The sequence below is a fragment of the Oculina patagonica genome, chromosome 14, assembly GCF_052425735.1.
Source record: "Oculina patagonica isolate OP01 chromosome 14, crgOcupat, whole genome shotgun sequence".
NCBI lineage: Eukaryota > Metazoa > Cnidaria > Anthozoa > Scleractinia > Oculinidae > Oculina > Oculina patagonica.
Genome location: NC_135771.1, coordinates 14,475,178 through 14,497,906, shown reverse-complemented (window position 1 = coordinate 14,497,906; position 22,729 = coordinate 14,475,178). Strand labels below are relative to the sequence as shown.

General features: G+C 39.2%; 2 protein-coding genes across 2 annotated transcripts; one reads left to right on the top strand and one right to left on the bottom strand.

Annotated features, from left to right (window-relative positions):
- Positions 1-810: 810 nt before the first annotated feature.
- On the bottom strand, positions 811-20,487 carry LOC144639426 (RNA 3'-terminal phosphate cyclase-like). The gene is made up of 11 exons (XM_078498753.1): positions 20,093-20,487; positions 18,042-18,211; positions 17,331-17,566; positions 16,729-16,870; positions 11,196-11,254; positions 10,517-10,658; positions 4,430-4,554; positions 3,524-3,582; positions 3,097-3,191; positions 2,420-2,524; positions 811-2,215 (listed from the first exon to the last, which is right to left on the bottom strand). The coding sequence occupies exons 1-11, from the start codon at positions 20,337-20,339 to the stop codon at positions 2,051-2,053; spliced, it is 1,545 nt and encodes a 514-aa protein (XP_078354879.1). The 5' UTR covers positions 20,340-20,487; the 3' UTR covers positions 811-2,050.
- Positions 11,967-12,443, top strand: LOC144639063 (uncharacterized). Its single transcript, XM_078498322.1, has one exon. The coding sequence runs from the start codon at positions 11,967-11,969 to the stop codon at positions 12,441-12,443; it is 477 nt and encodes a 158-aa protein (XP_078354448.1).
- Positions 20,488-22,729: the final 2,242 nt, after the last annotated feature.

The following is a 22,729-nucleotide window of genomic DNA, read 5'->3' as shown; positions in this document are numbered from 1 at the left end:
TTTTTTACTTGATCTTTTTAAGATAGCATGATGTAATAACAAGATGAGTTTAAAGTGAAATATTTTTCGCATTCTTGTATTAACTCATCGATCACATTTTGCCATCATCGCCTACTCACTAACAGCTATAGAAATAACACTATAAAGTACTGTTCGAAACTCATTTGAACTGCAAAAGATGGACATTTTGTCGCTTCTTAGTTTGCCTTTATATTGCCTTCTGGTGGCCCTCGAACCTTATCGCGTGACGCGATCAATTTAAGCCAATCAGAATACTGAATATTTGGTGGTGTAAAGAAGGCACCAATCAGATTGTGCGTTTGTTAATAGTCAGCTACTGGGTTATTCTCAAAGGTGTAGTCCGTGGAAAAATATGGTTAATTTTCTTTTACAAAATAATAAAACGAAAATTAAAACTCACGAGTGAATGTTACTGAATGACAACGACAAGAGCTACTTGGGGGCCGGGGGAAAAGGGAACTGGGATTTGCCTATTTTGACTGGGATTTGCCTGTATTTTCACTGGGAATGGGATTTAGGTCCTGGACTGGTTACATGGAATGCGTGTGTCCTCTCTTGCCTCTTTCCCACTCCTATCTACCTCATATCTCTTAGATACTAACGCCTAGTCTTCGTCTCTTCTCATTCTCTTTGTCACCTTCCTCTCACAGTCAAATCACTTTCATCTTTAATAAACGTTCGGGGGGGGGCCCGTTTTTGAGTTTTTTTCCCCCCTTCGGCCCTCCTACTTGGCCCCAAATATCAGACATTGGGCAAGTTTCCATTATCTGCGTATTGGAAAGTGGGAAAAACTATTTGCAACATAAAAAGTGTTCTCTTTTTGTTAGTTTAGGTATAGCTAAATACATTGACACATAAATAATGTTGTTATTTATTTATTTCTTATAATTGGCTGGCTTTTCGTTACGCCATAGCTCTCGACTAATGACGGCGCGAGAATTTTTCCAGTTATTACACAAGCTAAATAAAGTAATCTCAAATTACAAATTTTCGTTAGTTACCGTTACATCCATGTAACACAAGGTAAGTTTACAGACCATAAATATCAATTGATTATAACATTTAATTCCTAGCTGATGATTTTCTTTATTTTCTTTGAAATTTATTGATATTGCAATGAGAACTGAGATATCGATCAGTCTTGAAAGTATCACACATTCTTGGGGAAGCTTTGAAGTTATAAGAAAAAATAGATTTTCATTTAGAAATTACAAGCACAATAAAAAAGTCATGACGAGAGAATAAATATGTATTGTCTATTGTTCACAATATGTTTACTTCGAATTAGGCAACATTTTACATCTTTTAAAATTCGTAAGTGAGCCCTGAAATATTTATCTTTAGGATAAATAGACTGCGCCTGCCGTTGCAGGTAAAATAATAAGATATCATATCGGACAAGATTCCCATAACCTATCCTCTGTTTGAGGCCCTTAGCGGTACCATCCCTCGACGTTTTTTATGATTAGTACCCTTTAGAATCTCCCCTATCCCCAGATAATCTAAATCTGTTCCAATTGTCCATGTTTAGAACAGGTGTCTGTGACACAGACACGCCGGCGGTTGGCTTGACCTCAAAATGACACAGGACAGGACTTACTAGCTTATCATTTGGTAAGTCGTTGCGAACTCTGAGGCGCTCGGAACATGACCACGAGCTCTTTGCTCTTCGATAAAACGTCCACTTGAAGTAAATCCCAACAACGTAATAAAGTCCTAAAAACTCCACATGAAATCCTGCTGGTAAGTCCCTTGGAACGTACCTAACACCGCACGTACTTCGAGTGGAGCTTTTTGAATGCAGTGAAACTGCCCGTCTAGTAGGTCCAAACGCCGTACGAACACAGTTAACTTGCATTTCTTGCAAGCTAGGCCTAGTGAACGCAGTAAAAACACATGTCCCTAAAGCCTAGGCCTGTCGAACACAGTTGGTGTAAACTGCATGTCCTCCTTCTGGTTTGACCTGTTAATGCAGTAAAGCCAGGTCCGGCCTGCTGTGGGATAGCCGGTACTCCAATCATATCGTGTTTTATATTCTCTCATGTTCGTCTTCTTGTTCATATTCATGATCTGACTCATATTCTTCATCTGATTCATAGTTGTCTTCCGGTAGCACCTCCTCATTAACAAGTCCCTGACCTTCACATTCAACCAGTACACTCCTTGCCGTCTTGGAGCTGACATCAAACTTGACCTACAGGAATAACAAGAATGCGCAAGATCTTAATTCCGCTGCCATACATTTCTTGTAATGCGAGTTCTGAGAAATGAGTGGTACATCAGCACTAGTAATTACATTTAGGTGTTGGTACTACTGGAGAGTAAAGGAACAAGGGAGTCGTGTAAGGAACAAAGGAGTCGTGTAAAGACTGTTTTATCGTACTTGCTACAGGAGTACCTCTGTGAAGGTCTCTACAGCCAGCATTGCAGCCTTTGCTTGATTAGTAAGGTGTGGCATCATTATAGATGACTTTCCACTTGCCAATGACATCAACACAATGGCCTGACGATAAATTGACATAAAACTGAATGCAACACAAAGAAAATATATTTTTTTGTTGTGCCTCATATGGAGCACAGAGGATAATCAACTGTTGGCATCTACTGTACTAACGCAACTTTATTTGTGGCAATAGGCCATCAATATTGAAACGCTACTACACATAAGTGATATGGGAATTTACAATTATTTTTCCCAAAAGTGCATGCTCTCATTAGCTACTTCAAGGCCATGTTATCTAACCTTAACCAATAATAATATAACAGTTTCCTGCCAAAAGTCTCTGAGAGGGCAACATTGCAAAACCTTTGGTGTGACACTGGTTAATTTTGTTTCTATCAAATCTCGATGTTTCCCTCGGGAAATAAAACAAAATTTACTGTTTCCGAGTCCCTCGGGACCAGTCAAGTGTTAATAAATAGTAATAGTCAATATGGGATCAATAGTGAAATAAAGAAAGAAAATGTTTAAAATAAGCTTGGTAGAAATGTTAGAAAGATTGATTAATTAAACAGCGACATTGGTAAGCTACATGTACTTAATAAAAAACTTTAAAATGAAATTTTACTAGTGACCTGTTCCTGTAACAGAGTATCAATACATGCTCCACTGTTTACATTCTTCAACAGCATTCTGACAGCTTGATTCACAACTTTCTCTGGAGTCATTCCTAGCATTACCAGAAAAAAGCATTATAATTATATGTACAATCTGTTAGCTTTTATACATCGTGAGACAAATGATAATAGGTCGTATTGTGTGATCGTCCGGGTGAGAGTAGTTCTGAGAAGAAGTGTTGTTGGTGACTGACGTTTTAACAACCTGAGCGGAAGTCATCTTCAGAGTCAAGTGAAAAGACGATCACACAATACGACCTACTGATACTCCTGGGTTCAAACCATTTACTATATTACAAATAATAATACTCTATTATTAAATAAATTACTATTTATGATCACTACTTCCTCTTTGATGTACACAACCTCTGTAGACCTCACTGACCTTTTTCCCATATCGCAGTTCCTGATAACACAACACCAGAGGACATTTCTGCAAGAAGCCTGATAGGAAAACAAACAAATCAATTGTTTGCGAAACAACAGACCTTAAATGTAAACTGTACCTCACTCAAGCACTGATTCAATGCTACATTTATTGTCAGGCCACTTTAAGAGGAAATAGTATCAGCAAGATATGCTTAAACAACTGAATTCATAGCTGACAAAATGGTACAGTACATTTATTGACAGGAAAAGCTTTAGGTGATAATGGAATTGCTGTTGTTTAACATTACACTGCACTTACACAAGTCCCTGTTTATCACTGATTAAAGCAGATTCTCATTCACTGGCCAGAGAAATTTTATACAGACTGCCATCAAAACTGAAAATTTCTATTCCTTTCTTTAAAAAATACATCCTGCCATTTTTAACTGTGCGAAGCAGTGGTTCATGTTCTACCCAGCCGTTTCTTCTGTGGAGGAATTATTATTAATTTTTTTTGGAAATTGCCCCAACCGCCCCCCCCCCCCCACCCCACCCCATCAAAAAATGGTTCGTCCCTGAGCTTGTCCGAGTATTTATCATCTACTGAAATATATATCAACACTAAATATATATCACACCATCAATTAGACAATTACATTACTCTGCTACTCTACCCGTTCTACTTAACAGTTTTTTACCACACAGAATGGGGTTGTCACATGATCAGGCACAGTTTGAAGAGCTACGAGTTTCTTGTTGTTCTAGGTTTTACGAAACACATTACTGGTTTAGTATAGAAAGAAAAACAATAAAATAACTGTAACTTTAGACGGTAATAATAATAAACGATAAGTTGAATGAACTAAGTGCTGTTTAACAATTTGGGAAATGCAACTGCTTTAAAACACTGGTATTTACTTACATCAGCCCCTGTCCTGTGCCTTCACTTCTGCTCTCTCTGTCTCTGTGGCTATCAATGTCCAGTGGAACTTGTGGGAAGTGATGCTTTAAAACTTGATGCACCTCCTTTGCCATTACTTGAGCAATCTAAAATAAAAGTTAACAAATCTTACATGTACATACATAATCTCCTTCCCAGAATCATATAATGATAGAAACAAATCAAATAGTAATTTCACAAAGCATTACAAAATACTGTGAAAAAATGGAGTGCAGTGTATCTTAAGGTGGCCCGCGGGTATTTCTGGGAGCGAAGGTGCTCTTTTTTAAGTCAAATTTTAAGCACGTAAACGTAGGCCGATTTCTATGATATTTCGCAATCGAAATAAGAAATGTTCAAATTTTATAGAGCTTTTAATTTTAGAGCAAACAAAATAAACATTCGCGAGAAATAAGCACTTTATGAAAAACTGATTTTTTGAAAAAATGCGATTATTTTCAAAACGCGACTTCACAGATAGATTTTTTTCTAATTATTGTCAATAAGTTCAAGTTATCCTAGGTTTCGTGTGAGCAAGTTTCAACTAAATCGGCTGGGTAGAAACTGCTCTACAGTTGACTGTTCAATTTTCGCATCAAAATATTGTTGTTGGGTATTTTCGCCAGCTTTTGCAACAACGCTGAATTAATGCTAAGATCACTTCTGTCATTTGAAAGCTGAATACCACCTAAAACACTGCTGAAAAATCTGAAACGATCGAAAACTCTCGGCAAAAGTTATAAACAAATGAAGTATAAGTTGTTTACGGTTCGTAAATTGTAAACTAAGAAATATTCAATCTTTTTCCTATTTAAAAAAATCTACCGATTTTTTTTTCTTTTATTTTTTAGTATGCAAAAATCCAACATATAAACAAACGCTCTTATCTAGTTTCAAGCGTCTAGTTTCGGGCTGAAAATCAACAAAGGAAAGACAAAAGTGATGAGGATTAACGGGAAGAGTCAGGAGAAAGTTGTAGTAGATGGGCAAGATATAGACGAAGTTGAGGAGTTTAATTATCTGGGAGCTATCATTTGTAAGGAGGGAGGAGTAATGAAAGGTCTGAAAAGCAGGCTATCCAAGGCGAGAGGCACATTTGCCAGACTCAAAAGAATATGGAACTCAAAGAGCATCACGAAGAGGACCAAGCTTAGACTGTTTAAAACCTTAGTCGTACCGGTGCTACTGTATGGATGTGAGACATGGAAGATGAACAAGGAAGATGACCAACGAATAGATGTGTTTCACAACAAATGCCTCAGGAGGATTCTCAAAATAAACTGGCAAGATCACGTTACCACTAGGGAGCTCCTTGAGAAGGCAGAGACGAGGTTGCTAAGTGAAGAGGTTAAGATGAGAAGATGGAAGATGATAGGGCATATCCTGCGACGAAACAGAAACAGCCATACCAACATAGCCCTATCATGGACACCTGAAGGAATCAAAGGCTCTATTAGCAAAGTCGTGAATGTGGTATATTATAAACTGATAGCCCAGAATTAGCCAAAATAAATTTTAAATGTCTGCTGACAAACAACATTTTTTGTAATTGTCTATGAAATCTGTTAACATATGTCACAGTTGAGTCATGTTTAAAATTCTAGCTGGTAAGTGATAAATAACCCCATATTCTAACTGAAAACTAACCATCCAGTAGTCCATCGAGGCCTTCTAGCCAAGCAGCTAAGAAGTGAAGATTATTTCAGAGCTTAAAATAATTAATGCTGAGAGAGACACGTATAGTGGTAACAAGATATGAGGTACCTTAAGATGCTGCGAAGCTGGTAATGGAAAGAAGCTAGGGATTTTTTTCCACCAAACTGTTTCACATTTGCTAAAGGGTTCTTTAATTAATAACCAGGTAGCTCAGCCATTTTATACAGGACAGTGGTATTATTCGACATACATTATTCTCTGTTAAAGAATGGCAGACACTGTGACAGAAGGCAAATAATTAAAAGAAACTAACAGATGCCTCATACATGTGACTTCTAAGAATTGAAATTGGCAGGAAACAGTAAAGCCAACATAATTTATTATCAATTTAGAGGCGTGATACATGTAACAAATGAAAACTGCTGCTTATTTCCTTTTCTGGTATCTTTACTTGCAACCAAAAAGTTTACTTTACCCCTTTACATGCCACGAAAATCATCAATGCATTTTAATCAGCCTTATTAATTCATTTTTAAATAATCTCTATACATTGCCAGCCATCCTGCAAAGATTTGGTGGCCATGTTGGATTAAAGGATCTGAACCTTAAAGCTTGTTTATCTTTTACTCTTTGTTTTCAGCAGTCAATAACAATAACTCCAAATATTTTATTTTTCAAGCTGTACAGTCTGCTAAAAGTCAATTTATAGAGAGCAGTATTCACTGTTTGTGAAAAATATATGAGTAAATTTGAAATAAAATTCTTTTTCTGATCATGTGTTTCATACAACGTTACGGCAGGAGGATGTTCATTCCAGCCCACACCTCTTGACAGCCTAGCCCCATGCAGAGTTCAGTGATGTGTTGTATTGCAGGATATTGTTTTGGCGAATCTATAAATTAATTCAAAATTCTATGTGCCTTGTTAAAATAAATCTGTAGGACAACACGTACAACAAACCATCTAAGTGTAAGCAATTTGTTATTTATCAGCATGGCATGCAACCAGGTTCCTTTTTGGCTGAGATAAGGGGGGGGGAGGCATAGGACATGTACAGAAATCGACCTTAAGGTTACTATTGTTATATTAGTGGCTATTACATTTTAGCGCTTTTAGTGAGTTGGGCGAAAATCGCTTAATTTAGTACTTGCTAAAATTTGTCTTGGTCAAATTTCAAGTACCCTGGTACCTCCCCGGTACCCCCTTCCCACCCTAATGGAACACAAAAATGGATACTGGTAACTTTGTTCTTTTAGGCAATGCAATTTATATTCATTCAATGTCAAGATATGGTAGTCTTTTTCTTTTACTGAACATTTATTTTCATCTTAGCCATATATTCATCACCAGCCAGTAAAAGCTGGTTTACACGATATATTTACTATTTTTTGAAGTTTTTGGAAAATCCCTATATAGTCGCTAAATCTTGCTCAGAAAAAATCGTTAAAATTAATAGCTGCTAACAATAGTACTCTCTCAGTATTTCTTTGAATGTCTACCCCATAGCACTCAGTGGATGTTGACAAAGCAAAAAATTACCTGAGTGCAATGATACACCCCTGGAGAACTACAATTACCACAGTTGAACTAATATGTCCCTTTTTTGACAGACCATGTGTATGAAGAAAAAAATAATTGTAAGGGTTTGATGCATAATACTGTGTTTACAAATGTAGTTTTGCCTTCAAAAGCAGAGCAAATTTATCATTCACATAACATGATAAGGCTTGCTACCTAATGAGCTACGAATGCCAGAGGAAATTTTGATTTAAGTTTCAGTCATGAGATAGATGTACTTGGGAACTTCGTTAACGAGAGTGTGACAACGAATATAAAATATTACGAGATACAAAAACTTGACGAACGTGCAAATGAATGATCGACCGAAAGACAAAGCAAGCCAACTATAGATATCTCTAATTGTTTCCAAACGCATCAGTTTAATCTTGCTGAGTGAGACTAATTTGTAGCGGAAAATACTGCCTTATTTAGGGTGATTTATTACTTACCCACTATTTGATTGCATTTCAATGGAAGATAATTTCATATCCGCGGACTTTCAAAATAAGCTATTGTTCGGCGTGCAAGTTTCTTGCTTCCTTGCATTGGCCATCCTTTCCATTGCATTGTGTGTAAATGTGGATTCGAGCACTGGCCTCACTAGAAAAATTCCTTCCAGAAAGGAAAAAATATTCGTATTCTCCTGATGTACATCCACAAGTTTGCATTACAACTCGGGAAACCAGCCCTTGTACACGTTCATCCGCCATTTTGAACTTAATTTAAACTTAATATAAAATTGCCAGGTTACCAAGGGAGTTTACACAAATTTAATTGAATTTCTCCAGCAAACCGCTATAAGTCGTTCTTTGCATTCACGACTTAAAAAGGAGGAGAGGAAGGCCTAAGGCCACCTGGCGAAGAACAGTCGAGAGAGAGAGGAACAGTGCGGGATGGCGTACATGGGGTGAGGCGAGAGCTGCTGCAGCCAACAGAGAAAATTGGAGGCATTCTGTGGAGGCCTTATGTGCCACGAGGCACAAAGAAGTTAGGTGAAGGTGAAGGGGGAATAAACAAACGCTCTTATCTAGTTTCAAGCGTGAAGTCCCGATGAAACTCGTCAAATTGGGCTCGTCAAGATAGCCACCTCTCGTCTTTCAGTTTAAAGCGCTTTGGAAACCCCTCACCAAACAGTAAATTATTCAAACCTGACGCATTCCCAAGAGTATTTTGTAATTCTAATGAAAATCCAGCTTTGCTTCCATTTGTGCATTTCTTTGTGCAATGAATGTCTTTGAGAGCAAAATACTCTTGGGAATGCGTCAGGTTTGAATAATTTACTGTTAGTTGAGGGGTTTCCAAAGCGCTTTGAACTGAAGGACGAGAGGTAGCTATCTTGAAGAGCCAAATTTGACGAGTTTCATCGAGGCTTCACGCTCGAAACTAAATGATGGCGTTTGCTTATATGTTGGATTTTTGCATACTAAAAATTAAAAGAAAAAAAAATCGGTGGATTTTTTTTTTTTTCTAATTTGCAATTTTTGCACCGTAAACCACTTATGCTTCATTTGATTATAACTTTTGCGGAAAGTATCCGATCGTTTCAGATTTTTCAGCAACTTTTTAGGGGATATTGAGCTTTCAAATGACAGAAGTGATCGTAGCATTAATTAAGCATTGCTGCAATGGCTGGCGAAAATATCCAATTACAATATTTTTATGCGAAAAATAAACAGTCAACTGTGCAGCAATTTATACCCAGCCGATTTAGTTGAAACTTGCTCACATGAAACCTAGGTTTACTTGAAGAAATTGACCTTAATTAGAAAAAAATCTATCTTCGGGTTTTAAAAATATTCGCATTTTTTCGAAAAATAGGTTTTTCATAAAGTGCTTATTTCTCGCAATTGTTTATATTTTGGGCTTTAAAAGGTAAAGCTTTATAAAATTTGAACATTTTGTTATTATGACTACCAAAAATCAGAGAAATCGGTTACGGTTTTCATTCCCAAAATTCGATTTAAAAAAAAAAGCACCTTCGCTCTCGGAATTACCCGCGGGCCACCTTAAACAGAGGTTTTTTTTTAGCAAATTTGGAAATCTTTAGATACCTTTGCACTCATAACTGCAGAAAAACACCTTGCATGCTCCTTAGGCCCTCCAACATGTATGGGGACAAAGTCAGGCCTTATAAAAATTCTGGACTCCCACTGTTTAAATCCTGGCTAAAAGCCTGGCACTTAAACCAAATGGCCCATCAGGCCAGAGCAAATCTCCTTCTTTCTGTAGCATTGAAAGACTAGAAGTATTTCTACTCCCCCTGGATTGGATGCTAGTTTGGCACTGGATTATCCCCATGTGCATTATATTTGCTCATGTCAAAGTTAAAGTTGTGAAAATGTGTGTTATGGCAGGGGGTTAAAATAGCTTACATGTATATCATAATCAAAAACATTCACCCCTCAGTATTTATGCTTCAAGAAATAGAAAATTGGGCATCTTTGATCTCTTTTGACAATCGCCATAACAAATAATTATTATAACGTCAAAGCATCGGCTTAACTTGCTCATTGGTAAAACCAGAACAAATTTGTACTAAAAGCTATTGCTCAACATTATTAGTGTAAACCTGTGTGATAGAATGCCAAGATAAGAATGTATAGCCATTACTCTTTGACCTACAAGTAGACAGTGTAAACAGTATTCAACATCTGGCATTGTGTAAGAAAGCTGACGTATTTATTGCTCAAACAACGTTGAATAAAGTAAAAATCAGTATTGCCAATATCCTATATTTGAATGCTACAAAACTTCTTCATGTAATACCAAACACCTTTTATAAGCAGACTGTTAGATGTATGTGTAGTCCTAGAAGTGCTCACTGCATATTCGACTGTGGCACAATAAACATACCGTCATAGGCTTTGCTCCACTGACAAATGTCCATCCTGTTATTTTCTTTACAGTACCACTGTCATTCAATTCAACTGAAGTCAGGTTGTGAACTGGAAGACTTTCTATGCAGATTTTACCTTCCCAGAAAGGATGATAACTCCTATGAAAAAAGAAAAATGACAGAATTATAATAAATTATTATTAAGATGTACCGGTAGATATAGCATTGCTCCCTGTACAAAAACTTCAGTCTCATTCAATTATGTACATAGTATAAGTGTGTAACAATGTGAAGTAACAGATGTACAGGTGGACAGTAAGCTGTATGTATTTCCGGCCATGTACATTACATTTCCAATCATATCACTTACAAAATGTACCATAATTTGTTGTTTTAATGAGTACAAAGAATTCCCCATATTTTAGGGTGGATAAGCAGCAACAGAATCAAGGGCATAAAATCATAATAACCTCAGTTTGCCTAAACACTGGCACAACAAAACAAATGTTGGAATAATACAGTGAGTTCCATATGGGAAAAAACATATTTGCAACTGTAGATGTTTAAAAACATTTACCGGCCCTTTATTTTTTTATTTTTTTTTTTTAATTAATAAAACGGGATGATAAACAAAAAAAAAAAAAAAAAGGGCGCATTGCTTAAATGAAAACAAACATCACTATAATGTTTACACACCTTTTACGGATATCAAAGTTAAAGTCAAATCCAAATTTGCCAATAAATGGCTTCATAACCTGCAGAAAAGAAAACAAAAAAGAATATTTAATTGAATACAGTTGAATCTTGAATTCTTGATTTATCACTGAAACCTCACGATAACTAAACATTAATATAATTTAGAACTCTACAATTTTACCCCTCATCGCTCAAACTCCCCATTTCTCAAACCAATATTACTTCAAGAAATCAAGATTAGGTACAGTACACTGTAACATACAATGTTGTCAAAAATACTGCATGTTCCTAAAATGCATAACATTGGATAAAGAGTTAACATGAAAGAGAAAAGGAGCTTAAAAAATGCTGATATGAAAGCTTACCATATAATATAAGTGCAATTCTTAAGTACTGGCCAGACTTTATAAAAATTAATTGTGGCTTCTAGGCAATGTTTGTCACAGAGGCAAGGAAAGAGGAAGAAAATGTAGATAAGAAAAATGCAACAGTCTTGATACTCTTTTGACTCTTGTGACAAGTTGCGTGACTTGTTATGTGATATCTACATGTATAACCACATGAGTTTCTGTTATTATTAATGATTCAGACAATCAAATGTATTTATGCGTCATTGCACAACCGGTGCTCTCAGATTACAGGGACGTCGCAGAACGGTGTCAGACTCGAAGAAATCGGCGTGTTTGATTCTATTAAATTATCTCTCAAATACTGAAATGCTGTTTCTTACATGGTGGCAGTGGTGACCGGATTCACGCTCAATAGAAGAAAATGGCATCGGGATTTAGCTTGCCACCACCAACACCACTGGAAATTCATGATCAAAACGCCGCAGAGAAGTGGAAAAAGTTTAATTTGGCATGGAACAGCTATTCGCTAGCCACAGAGTTAAACAAGAAGTCGGAAAAGGTCCAAGTGGCTACTCTCCTTACGGTCATAGGAGAAGAGGCTCACGATGTTTACCCCCCACCAGGCAGGGGTTCCACATTTACAGACTGGGCCGAAGAAGGAGACCAGGACAAGATTGTCCCAGTTCTACAAAAGTTTGCCGAATATTGCCAGCCACGTAAAAACGTCCCATTCGAGCGCTACCGATTTAATCGTCGGACACAAGAAGTTGGAGAAAGCTATGACCAGTACAAGACGGCACTCTGTAAGCTAGCAGAGGGATGTGACTTCGACACGATAACCGACACGAAAATGACCTCAGAGATCGCTCGATTTTCGGCATACGCGATTCGAAAGTGAGAGAGCGGCTGCTAAGAGAATCCAAACTCGACCTGGCGAGAACAGATGAGATATGTCGCTCAGCCAAAAGCATGCACGCACAGATGAAAATCGTGGGAGACGTCGCCAAAGCGGAGGCAAACAAAGTAGATCAGGACCAGAAAACTAAAGGAGATCAGGAACGCATACCTAACTCGTGGAAGCCCAACGAAAAATCGTAGAAAACAGGGGCAGCGTGGCAAAGAGTGTTTAAAATGTGGATATCAACATCCGGAAAAATTGGAATCCTGTCCCGCGATTGGCCAGGAATGCCTAAAATGTGGAAAGCGGAACCACTTCGCATCTAGATGTACATCGAAGGAAGTTAAGGCGACTGACCTAGAAGACGATGATGAAGCTGGCGAGATGTACCAGATTGAAGTAGCAGCTGTGAAACTTGATGATTCGCAACTAGTGACACTGAAACTAGAGTCTGGTAATTTTGTCCGTTTCCAACCGGACACTGGAGCCCAGTGCAACATGCTACCATAACAAGTTTATAAGAAGGCATCCAAAGATGAGAAGCTTGAAAAAGTGAATTGCACGCTCATCACCGGTTGCTTATGGAGGCTCAAAAATTAAAGTCATTGGTCGCGTCAGCATCCGCGTTTGGAGAAACGACAGGTCATACCTTCTAGACTGCCGCCTGGTGGACAACGAAGACATCTGCCCAATTCTCGGTATCAAGTCATGCTTAGCTATGAACATCATACAGTACAAGGACAATGACCTCCTCAACAAGCCCGAGACAGGAAGTTCCCTTGTTTATGCCGTAGAAGACCAGCCATCAGCAGTAACCAAAGAGGAGCTAATGTTGCAGTTCCCAGATGTTTTCAGTGAGGGCCTGGGACAACTGGATGGCGAATATAAGATTAGATTGGACGAAAATGTCCCGCCTGTACAACACGCTCCGCGTCGTGTCACAGTAGCATTAAGGCCTCAGCTCAAGGAAACATTAGATGCTCTAGAGGCCCAAGGTGTCATTGCCCAAGTGACCACGCCCACCAAATGGATAAGCTCCATGGTCACCGTTCCAAAGAAAAATGGAAAGCTGCAGATATGTCTTGACCCTAAAGACCTAAATCGTGCCATAAAAAGAGAGAATTACCAACTCCCGACAGTAGAAGACATCGCAACACGCCTTCATGGAGCAAAGGTCTTCATGGTCATGGATGTTAGGAATGGTTTTTGGCACGTAAGCTTAGACGAAGAATCATCATATCTGACGACCTTCCAAACACCTTTTGGCCGCTATCGCTGGAAGCGCATGCCATTTGGCATCTCATCAGCTCCAGAAGTGTTTCAAAGGAAAATGCACGAGCTCATTGAAGGTTTGGCTGGGGTTGAAGTAGTGGTGGATGATTTTATTGCAGTTGGATATGGCAACACATTTGAGGAAGCGACACAAGACCATGACAAAACTCTCGTCGAGTTTCTCAAGCGATGCGAAGCAAAGAATGTTCGCCTAAACCCAGAGAAGCTGAAGTTGCGACAGTCTCAAGTGCTGTTCATCGGACACATGGCAACCGATCAGGGACTAGAAGTAGACCCTGCCAAAGTTTGAGCTATTGTCAAGATGCCACCCCCAACAGACAAGCTTGGTGTTCAACGACTTCTGGGACTGGCCCAGTACCTTGCCAAGTTCCTTCCACACCTGTCGGACGTTACCAAGCCGTTAAGAGACTTAACACAGTCTAATGTAGTGTTTGCCTGGAATGAAGCGCAACAAACTGCGTTCGAGAAACTAAAAGAAATGGTGACGCGCACCCCAGTCCTACATTATTACAATCTAAAGGAAGAGGTCACATTACTGTGTGATGCGTCTCAGTCTGGGCTTGGAGCAACGCTATTGCAGAATGGACAGCCCGTCGCGTACGCCTCACGAGCACTGACACCGGCTGAGACACGTTACGCTCAAATAGAAAAGGAACTGCTTGAGATTGTCTTTGCTTGTGATCGTTTTGATGCTTATGTCTATGGCAGAGACCTGGTAAACGTAGAGACAGACCATAAACCGTTGGAGCCGATCTTCATTAAGCCATTGGCCGCAGCCCCAAAGCGTCTGCAGCGGATGTTGTTGCGTCTGCAGAAATTCAATTTACAAGTCAAGTACAAGAAGGGGAAAGAAATGCTTCTGGCAGATACACTGAGTCGCGCCTACCTGCCAGAGGTGAATGCTACCGAGTTTTCAAGAGAGTTAGAAGACATAGATCACCGTGTCTGGCTCCCGGTGACTGGTGACCGTTGGTAACAGCTGAAAAATGCAGCAGCAGATGACCCAGTACAGCAGAAGCTACAGGACATCATCAGAAGTGGATGGCCAGAAAACAGAGCACAGGCTCCCGAATGTGTGCGCCCCTACTTTGACCTGCGTGGTGAATTAACCATCCAGGATGAACTTGTCTTTAAAGGTCAGCAGATTGTCATTCCTGCAGTCTGAGGAAGAACTTATGGAGCAGACACACGCGACTCACATTGGCATTGAAGGATGCATATGCCGTGCGAGAGAAACCCTGTATTGGCCACGTATGACCACGGAGATCAAAGAGCACATCTCCAAGTGTGACATCTGTCTGACGCATCACGCTGGCCAGGGGAAAGAACCTATACTGCAGCATAAGTTCATCGCACAGCCCTGGGCTAAAGTCGCTGCTGACCTCTGTGAGATCGACAACAGAGTATTATTAGTTGTCAGTGACTACTTAAGTAACTTTATCGAGGTCGCTCGCCTGAGCAGCCTAACCTCTTGTGCCATAATCAGAGAGCTGAAAGCAATATTTGCAAGATTTGGTGTACCCGACACCTTAGTCACGGACAATGGTTCGCAGTTCTCATCTGCCGAGTGCACAGTTTTCGCAAAGACATGTTCATTTGAACACAAGACGTCGTCACCAACCTATCCCCAATCAAATGGAAAGGCAGAGAAAGCAGTCCAGACTGTCAAGAATTTGTTTAGAAAGTGCAAGGCATCCGGAACATCAGAATTTCAAGCATTGTTGGACTGGCGCAACACGCCCACAGCTGGAATTGGAACCAGCCCTGCCCAACGTTTGATGGGTCGCCGCTGTAAGACACTGCTCCCAGTAGCAGGCTCCCTATTGCAACTTTCCAACAGAAGAAGATAGTCGCAAACTGCTAGGTACAAAGAAAGCAGCAACTGTTCTACTATAACAAGCAAGCTAAACCTTTGGAGCCAATCAGTATCGGCGACACCGTACGCACGAGACTACCCGGTGAGAAAACGTGGAGTCCTGGAACATGCACAGCAACAGCAGGACCCAGGAGCTTCAGGGTTCAAGTAGGGACGCAGTTTACAGGAGAAATCGAAGGCAGTTGATGAAGACAGGCGAGCCAAACAAGGCTACCTTGCCAGAGGACGTGTGTTTCCCGGACAACCTGACACCCATAAGGGAGGAAGCCAAAGCTACTGCCTCACCTGAGAACTACCCTGCATTAGTACCAAGTGAAACCGCTGGCCCCCGGAGGTCACAGCGGCAAATGAAGCCTCCTGGGTCGCTAAAAGACGTAATCACCCCCTAAGGAGAACGTTTTTTTGTTTGAGACCTCATATAGGAGTCTGTCTCCAGTTAACTTTTTTTAATTAGCATAACCACACTGACCTACTATTGGTAATCGCGCAATCTGATTGGCTACACAGGTACCTACTATCGATCCGTAGAAGGCTCTCGGGGCGCGCGCTTAGTTTTCGCTGAATTTTATCAATCAAAACCTTCAATAAATCAATTCTAGCGATATTCTGAGTTTAATAGATCGGTCAGTGGGTTATGCTAACACAATTAGACGGCTCGCTCTCGGTTTCTACCAGCTTTTGATAGTTGGCTCGGGCCTTCGCCCCTCGCCAACTATCAGCCGGTAGAAACCTCGAGCTTGCCATCTAATTGTTAATTAGAGAATAGGGAAGATGTGACAAGTTGTGTTACTTGTTATGTGATATCTAACTACATGAGTTTCTGTTATTATTGATGATTCAGACAATCAAATGTATTTATGCGTCATTGCACAACCGGTGCTCTCAGATTACAGGGACGTCCCAGAACGGTGTCAGACTCGAAGCAATCGGCGTGTTTGATTCTAATAAGTTATCTCTCAAATACTGAAATGCTGTTTCTTACAACTCTGTTTGCAGAAAAATATTCTGGCAATACAAAAATTAAATACATTTTGCTTTAGAAGCCTCTTCAGTTAGACTCCTTGCTGAGTACATCATTAAAATGGCTTCATGGCATGTACAAATATGTATACTCACACTTTGGATATAGTCTGCATGAATACTTCTTCTGTAAGGATGTGTTGAACCTTTTAAGTGAAGTCTGTTAAATTTGGAGTACTCAGGAACTGGTGCAAATGGGTAGCATGGGAGAACAGAGGCTACCAAATGGCTCAAGTCACTGCAGAAATACAAAAAAGTGTTTAACTACAAATGACTGAAATTAACAAAAACTCTTTACGAATAACTATCAGCTTTTTGCATACTTCTATTGACTAGCTTTTTTTGTTTATTTGTAGATGCCAGTTTTTCGCTTTTTGTAAGTGGCAAATTTTAGAACCAAGCATCATCATGGATCCTTGAAATATGGCCTCTACAATTAATAACTTGACTAAGTAAAAAAAGATCAAAAGACTTGCTCATTAACTTTTGTATATATTATCTGTTTTCATGTACAACATATTATTTCAGACATTATATTAAATTTATTTATTTATTTTAAACGATCTGCCATTATTCATTCATTCATTCAATATTATCTACGAATGTACATTTTTTGTATAATTATGTGAATGCAGGGAGGAATTAGATATGGTCAAGTTCATAGAACAATGTAAAAGGTTTAATATGAAACAACACACCCCAGCCTTCCAGCTTCTGCTGAGAAATTGCCACCAAGCAAGTCTCCAGGGACAAACGTCACCATCGATAGTCCTGTACTTGCAGCAAGTGTTCCACCGCAGATTTGCCGCAATAGCTGTAATACTCTCATGTCATGTGACCGGAGACCACCATCTGATACAGACACATTCAGCAATCGCACTGGAATGCCCATTATGGTGCTAAGAGTTGCGATGGTGCTGAGGAATACTCGACTCTATTATGGCAAATAATAACAATTAATAATTATAATATTATTCCATGGCTCACTTACCTGAGAGGGCCAATCTAAATTAATTGTACTTAATTGCCAGAAATCATTTGCACATCAGCACATGTGAACCCCAAGTGCAGAACGTATGAGGACCAAGACGAAACTGTGTGGTTCATGAACAAAAATCTAAGGTTGAGAATTTTACCTTGGTCAAATGGAGGTAACATGGACATAATAGCCTTTTGTAATGTTATTGCCAGGTTAGTAATGTTGACTGGTTTTAAGGTTTTAATTGGCACCGTAGTCATAGAACTTTGCTTGATTTCAAAATTTCAGTTAGAAAGTGGTATAAAATGAATTTATTCAAGCTTTTATTAAAGATACCGTTTCTTTTCCTAAAACTACACACTTGGCAATTTAATATCAGCTTGACCGTTCCTTATTATGCATAAAGTAACCATTACATTATGTATAATACCTGTCTAATTCCTTTCATGTCAATCTCTAACATTTCATCTGTCAGTCGTAGAACCTTCTCTCCAACTTTACTCTTCTTTGTACTTCTCATGGTGAAATATGTTCCAATTTCCTTGTCATACTCTCTTCTTGATGTAAGGTTACGTAACACATTGTATGCATTTGTAAGTTCTGCAGCATGAAAAATAAACAGTTTTAAAACTCCTTTTAAAAGAAAGAAGTGATCCTTTGTTTTTGATGTTGAACAAATCATGCGATAGAGATTGATTGATGTTGCATGATTAGTTACAGAATTTCACAAATTAACATGAAGACACATGTAATTGGGCAGAGTTTGAATTCACTAGGACTAGCTGCAATGTTTTACCTGAACTTTATTTTAATGGCAGACTTTAAAAATATTAAAACCATACTTAATCTAGGCAAGGGTGTACAAAACATATTTCAAAAACTGGGCACATTAGCCTTGCTCATGCCAATAGGCATGTAGCTTTTGTGACTGTGCAAAAGTAGGGGTGGGTATATGCTGGGGGTATCGGTAAGGTGTAGAGATCTGCTGAAAGTTTATTGTTATATAATATTCATATTGTAGTCCCTCTGGGTTGCCATGCAGTACTCCTTACTATCAGTGGGGGAGAACTCAGACGCATTACATGTATGTGAAAACCTAACTACAACTGCTAAAGAAGCTGTTCTGTATATAATTATTTTCTCTTAGTACTGGTCATCTTAATTTGTATTTGTTCCTTAGGGTTTGGTTTCTATCTTTGCGCTTTCAGAAATATTTTGTCAATTTTCTGTTGTTCAGCCCTTTTGATTATGAGAAGTGTGCAGGGATTTCCAAATCCTTTCAGGACTGAAATATGGCATTGACTTTTGGGTCAGGTCTGAATATTTACTCACAGGGAGACCACAACAATTGAGGAATTGAATAAATTAATAAAAGAATATTACTCATGTGGTTTCGTTTGATTCCTGTGTTGCTTTTCTTCATGCATAGTCAATAGACACAACAGCACCTGTTGTCATATGCTGAGCTGTCTTGTGTGCGAGCGAGTCTCAGATATACTAATTTTCTCTTATTAAATTAATAATAATTGACAAGGGTAGCAACTCTTTCAGGAAACAATTTGAACGCTCTGAGAAAAATCGCTTTGAGCTCTCTTCTTCCTCGCCTTTTTGCGACCAAAATCGACACAAACAAAAGCTGAATAATTTTAGAATAGGCTCACCTGTCAGTATCCTGAAAAAAAGCGATTTCCAGACAGAATTTTAGCTCTCTTTTAGCTGTTTTCCTCTGATTTTTATTTCTTGTTCAGAGGTGCTGCGTTTATTTAAGGTAAGCACATATCAATGTTTTGATATGCTAAAGCGGGTTGAAAAACCCTACCAGAAATTTCGGGCAGTGCCCTGTCTTTACCCAAACCTCCCAACTCTCCCCCCCCCCCCCCCCACCCTCAACCACATACGCGTCAATAACTCTGCGGGACAAAAAATCATCAAAATCCTGTACCTGCCAACTCTCACGCCTTGGGCGTGAGTCTCACGCCTGCGAGTTGAAAACTTCGATCTCACGCCAACTTACGCTTACGGACCAATTTCTCACGCCTAGTCGAAAAATGTAAGTTATTACAACTAAAAACGACACATTTTCCAAAAAATGAAATCTCAAACCAGTGTGAGAAAATAAAACACCATGTAAAATGAGTAAATGGCGATACCTTCCCCGAAATGACAGAGTTTTGACGAAAAAAAAGCATTGGGAACGAGGTCGTGTTTAGCCAAACACGTCCACGTACTGGGATCGGGAGATGTTCGAAACGTCTTCGGAATACTTCGGACGTCTTCGGAAAACTTCGGACATTGTCGTATCGTCTTCGAAAATCCTGGCACTCTCAGGATAAAAATCTCACGCCTTTGACCCAGAAAAAGTTGGCAGGTATAAAATCCTATGCTAAATTGCAGAAAATCCCGCAACTTAACTTGCTGAAAAGCAATAAAGCCTATTGTTTAATGCTGCGTTCGATAGAATTAAATAAAAAAGTTACAAACCTTGGAACATGTGTTGGGTTTCATCACCCTTGTTCATATCAGGATGGTATTTCAGTGACAGTTCATAATACGCTGCCTTAATTTCATCCTGTGTAGCGGTGTGCGGCACATCCAATACATCATACAGTGATTTTCTTTTCGAAAAAGTCCGATTGTGAACATATCTCGCAAAGATCGCGTTCCCAGAGTTTTGAAGGGTGCGCGACAGCAACCCAAGTAGCAAACGTCGAGAGACCGCAATCCTCATGTTTATAGTTTAACAGCCCAACTGAACATTGAGATTTTTTACCATCTGCAAAAAATACGACTCAACTAGCTGAGATAATAAAGTATGCAAAAAATACGACTCAACTAGCTGAGATAATAAAGTTGCGCCATCGTCTCAGCCATCCGCCATTTTGTAAAGTGCATTGATTAGTTCCCAGATCTCTGCTCTAAAATGAAGCCCATAAAGAGCGAAGTTCCTGACTTGCACGGACTTGCGACTGTCAGTGAAGGTTCATGAATCAAGAACAGAAGCATATAAAGGGAGTTATATGCTTCTGTCAAGAAACATTATATTAAATTTAATAAAAGGACATTAAATATAAAAATGACTACTTAAGTACGAAAGTGCAAAGTACACAGAAGCTGAAGAAGATTAAGTGAAGAATTTTCCCCGCCATTTCTCACTGATTTCTGGCAGGCAAACGCTTCCCGCCAAAATATGCCAACCGCGCCGTCAGGAGCAAAACGACACTAGCCGTAAGCTTATACTTTCACAAAATGTATAAAAAATGCTTGAAGGAGATAGCTGAAGCGCACCCTAGATAAAGCAGATAAAGAAACTTTGAATTGAGTGTATAACCTCGAAGGGTAAGTAAATTTAAGGTTCTATAGTAGCGAGCGATTTGTAGAACTCGAACTATTTAACCCTGAAACCTCCTAACTGGATTTAGTGCAGCCGCTCACAGTTCACTTTTTACGTTTGATTAAAATATCAGTTGTGGTAGAAAGCGAAGACCTTCGATCAGGCTTTCTGATATCAATTACATATTGTAATTTGTTTCCCCTCAGGAAAGAATCTAAAAGATTTTTGCATGAAGTTAGTATGAGTACAGTCTGTTGCCCAGTTTCCGGCCGGTACCAGTTTCCGGCCAAAAAATACATTCGTCGGTTATTTTCGTAGTTATCTTTTATTTTCGTCCACCGAAGCTTTCCTACAGAAAAAGGAACATTTCCGCTACAAATTGATGGTTCTAGCAGGCTTTTTGGTCAAGAAACGGACGAGCAAGGTCGAGCTTTGTTTACGCGAGTAAACGTTAGGCGACTAATTTTTGCGCTTTTCACTGCACATCAAAGCTACCGTACATAAACAAAGAGCTCGTTTCGTAGGAAACTTTTCGAGAAGCTTCGTAATTTTTTGACAGAATTTAGATTAAAGATGAAAGTGATTAGGGGTTCTGTCATCACAAGCCAGAATTCAGCTGTTTCTGAATTTCAGAAGTCAGAGTTTTAACAAAGATTTGGACTCGCTGTGCCAGTTTCCGGCCACCAAGTAGCACATTGTTCAAAAGCAATTTTATTAAGTGAAATAACTGAATTTTAGTATCTCCTGCTCGAGAAATTTATGAAATGAAAATCTAGCAAAGAGTACAAAAGCGGCTAAAGCAAGCATAGCGTGATAAACTACAACATTTATATGTATACACTGCCAATGCATCCTAATAAGCGAAAGAAAAGGTAACGGGTCATTGACGAGGAAATATTCCATAAAACGGCAGGCGAGAAAGCAAATTCGAATAAACTGATATTGTAACTTACTTTTCGTTTGCCAAGGGACTTACAAGTCGGTTTAAGTCGAGCGGTTGTAGGGAAAAATGTGTTTTAGTTCGACGGCCGGAAACTGGACCACCTGGCCGGAAACTGGGCAACTTACTAGTTCTGCAAAAAATGGCATAATTTCTTTAATACTTGTCGTGCACAGCCAATTTTTGTACATTTTTAAGGTAAGTATATGAACTGTCTTTGAACAAAAAATGAGTAACTTTCCGTGCATAAAAGAGAAGTTATAGCGATTACAAACTAAAGTGGCCGGAAACTGGACAAGAGACTGTAGAAGGTTTATCCTGGGCATTGTTGTTCGAACATATCATGGAAGAATTCAAACGTCTTTCAGTTCAAGCATTTTTTTTTATTTTCGCGGAGGAAATGCTGTATTTGTCAGTCGCGACGGCTGGGTGCTTTGCGACTTTGGCTTGGTTAAATCATAGTTAATAGAGGGTTAAATATGATAAACTTTGACGTTTGCCTTTAATCGAAATAGTTGTTTCCTTTCGAGTTAGAAAGATTTCTACTCGGCTTAATGCAGGGTTCTCGATAAAGGTTACGCACGACAGAGCCCCCCGGGGGGGGGGGGGTACTCCCATAAATTTCGGCTAGGGGTGTGCCGCCAAGGTTCTTAAACCCTGACCCTATTTAAGGATAAAGAAAGCGAAAATTGATACCCTTTTTAAGGCCCAAAACCGAAAAATGACACCCTATTCAAGCCAGGGGAAGAGAAGCGTTCCGTGACGACCCAAATAACGGTTAACCGCGCACGGCAAGACACAAATCTTTATAAATTCGCTTTTCTAATACTTGAACAGTAAATTCAGT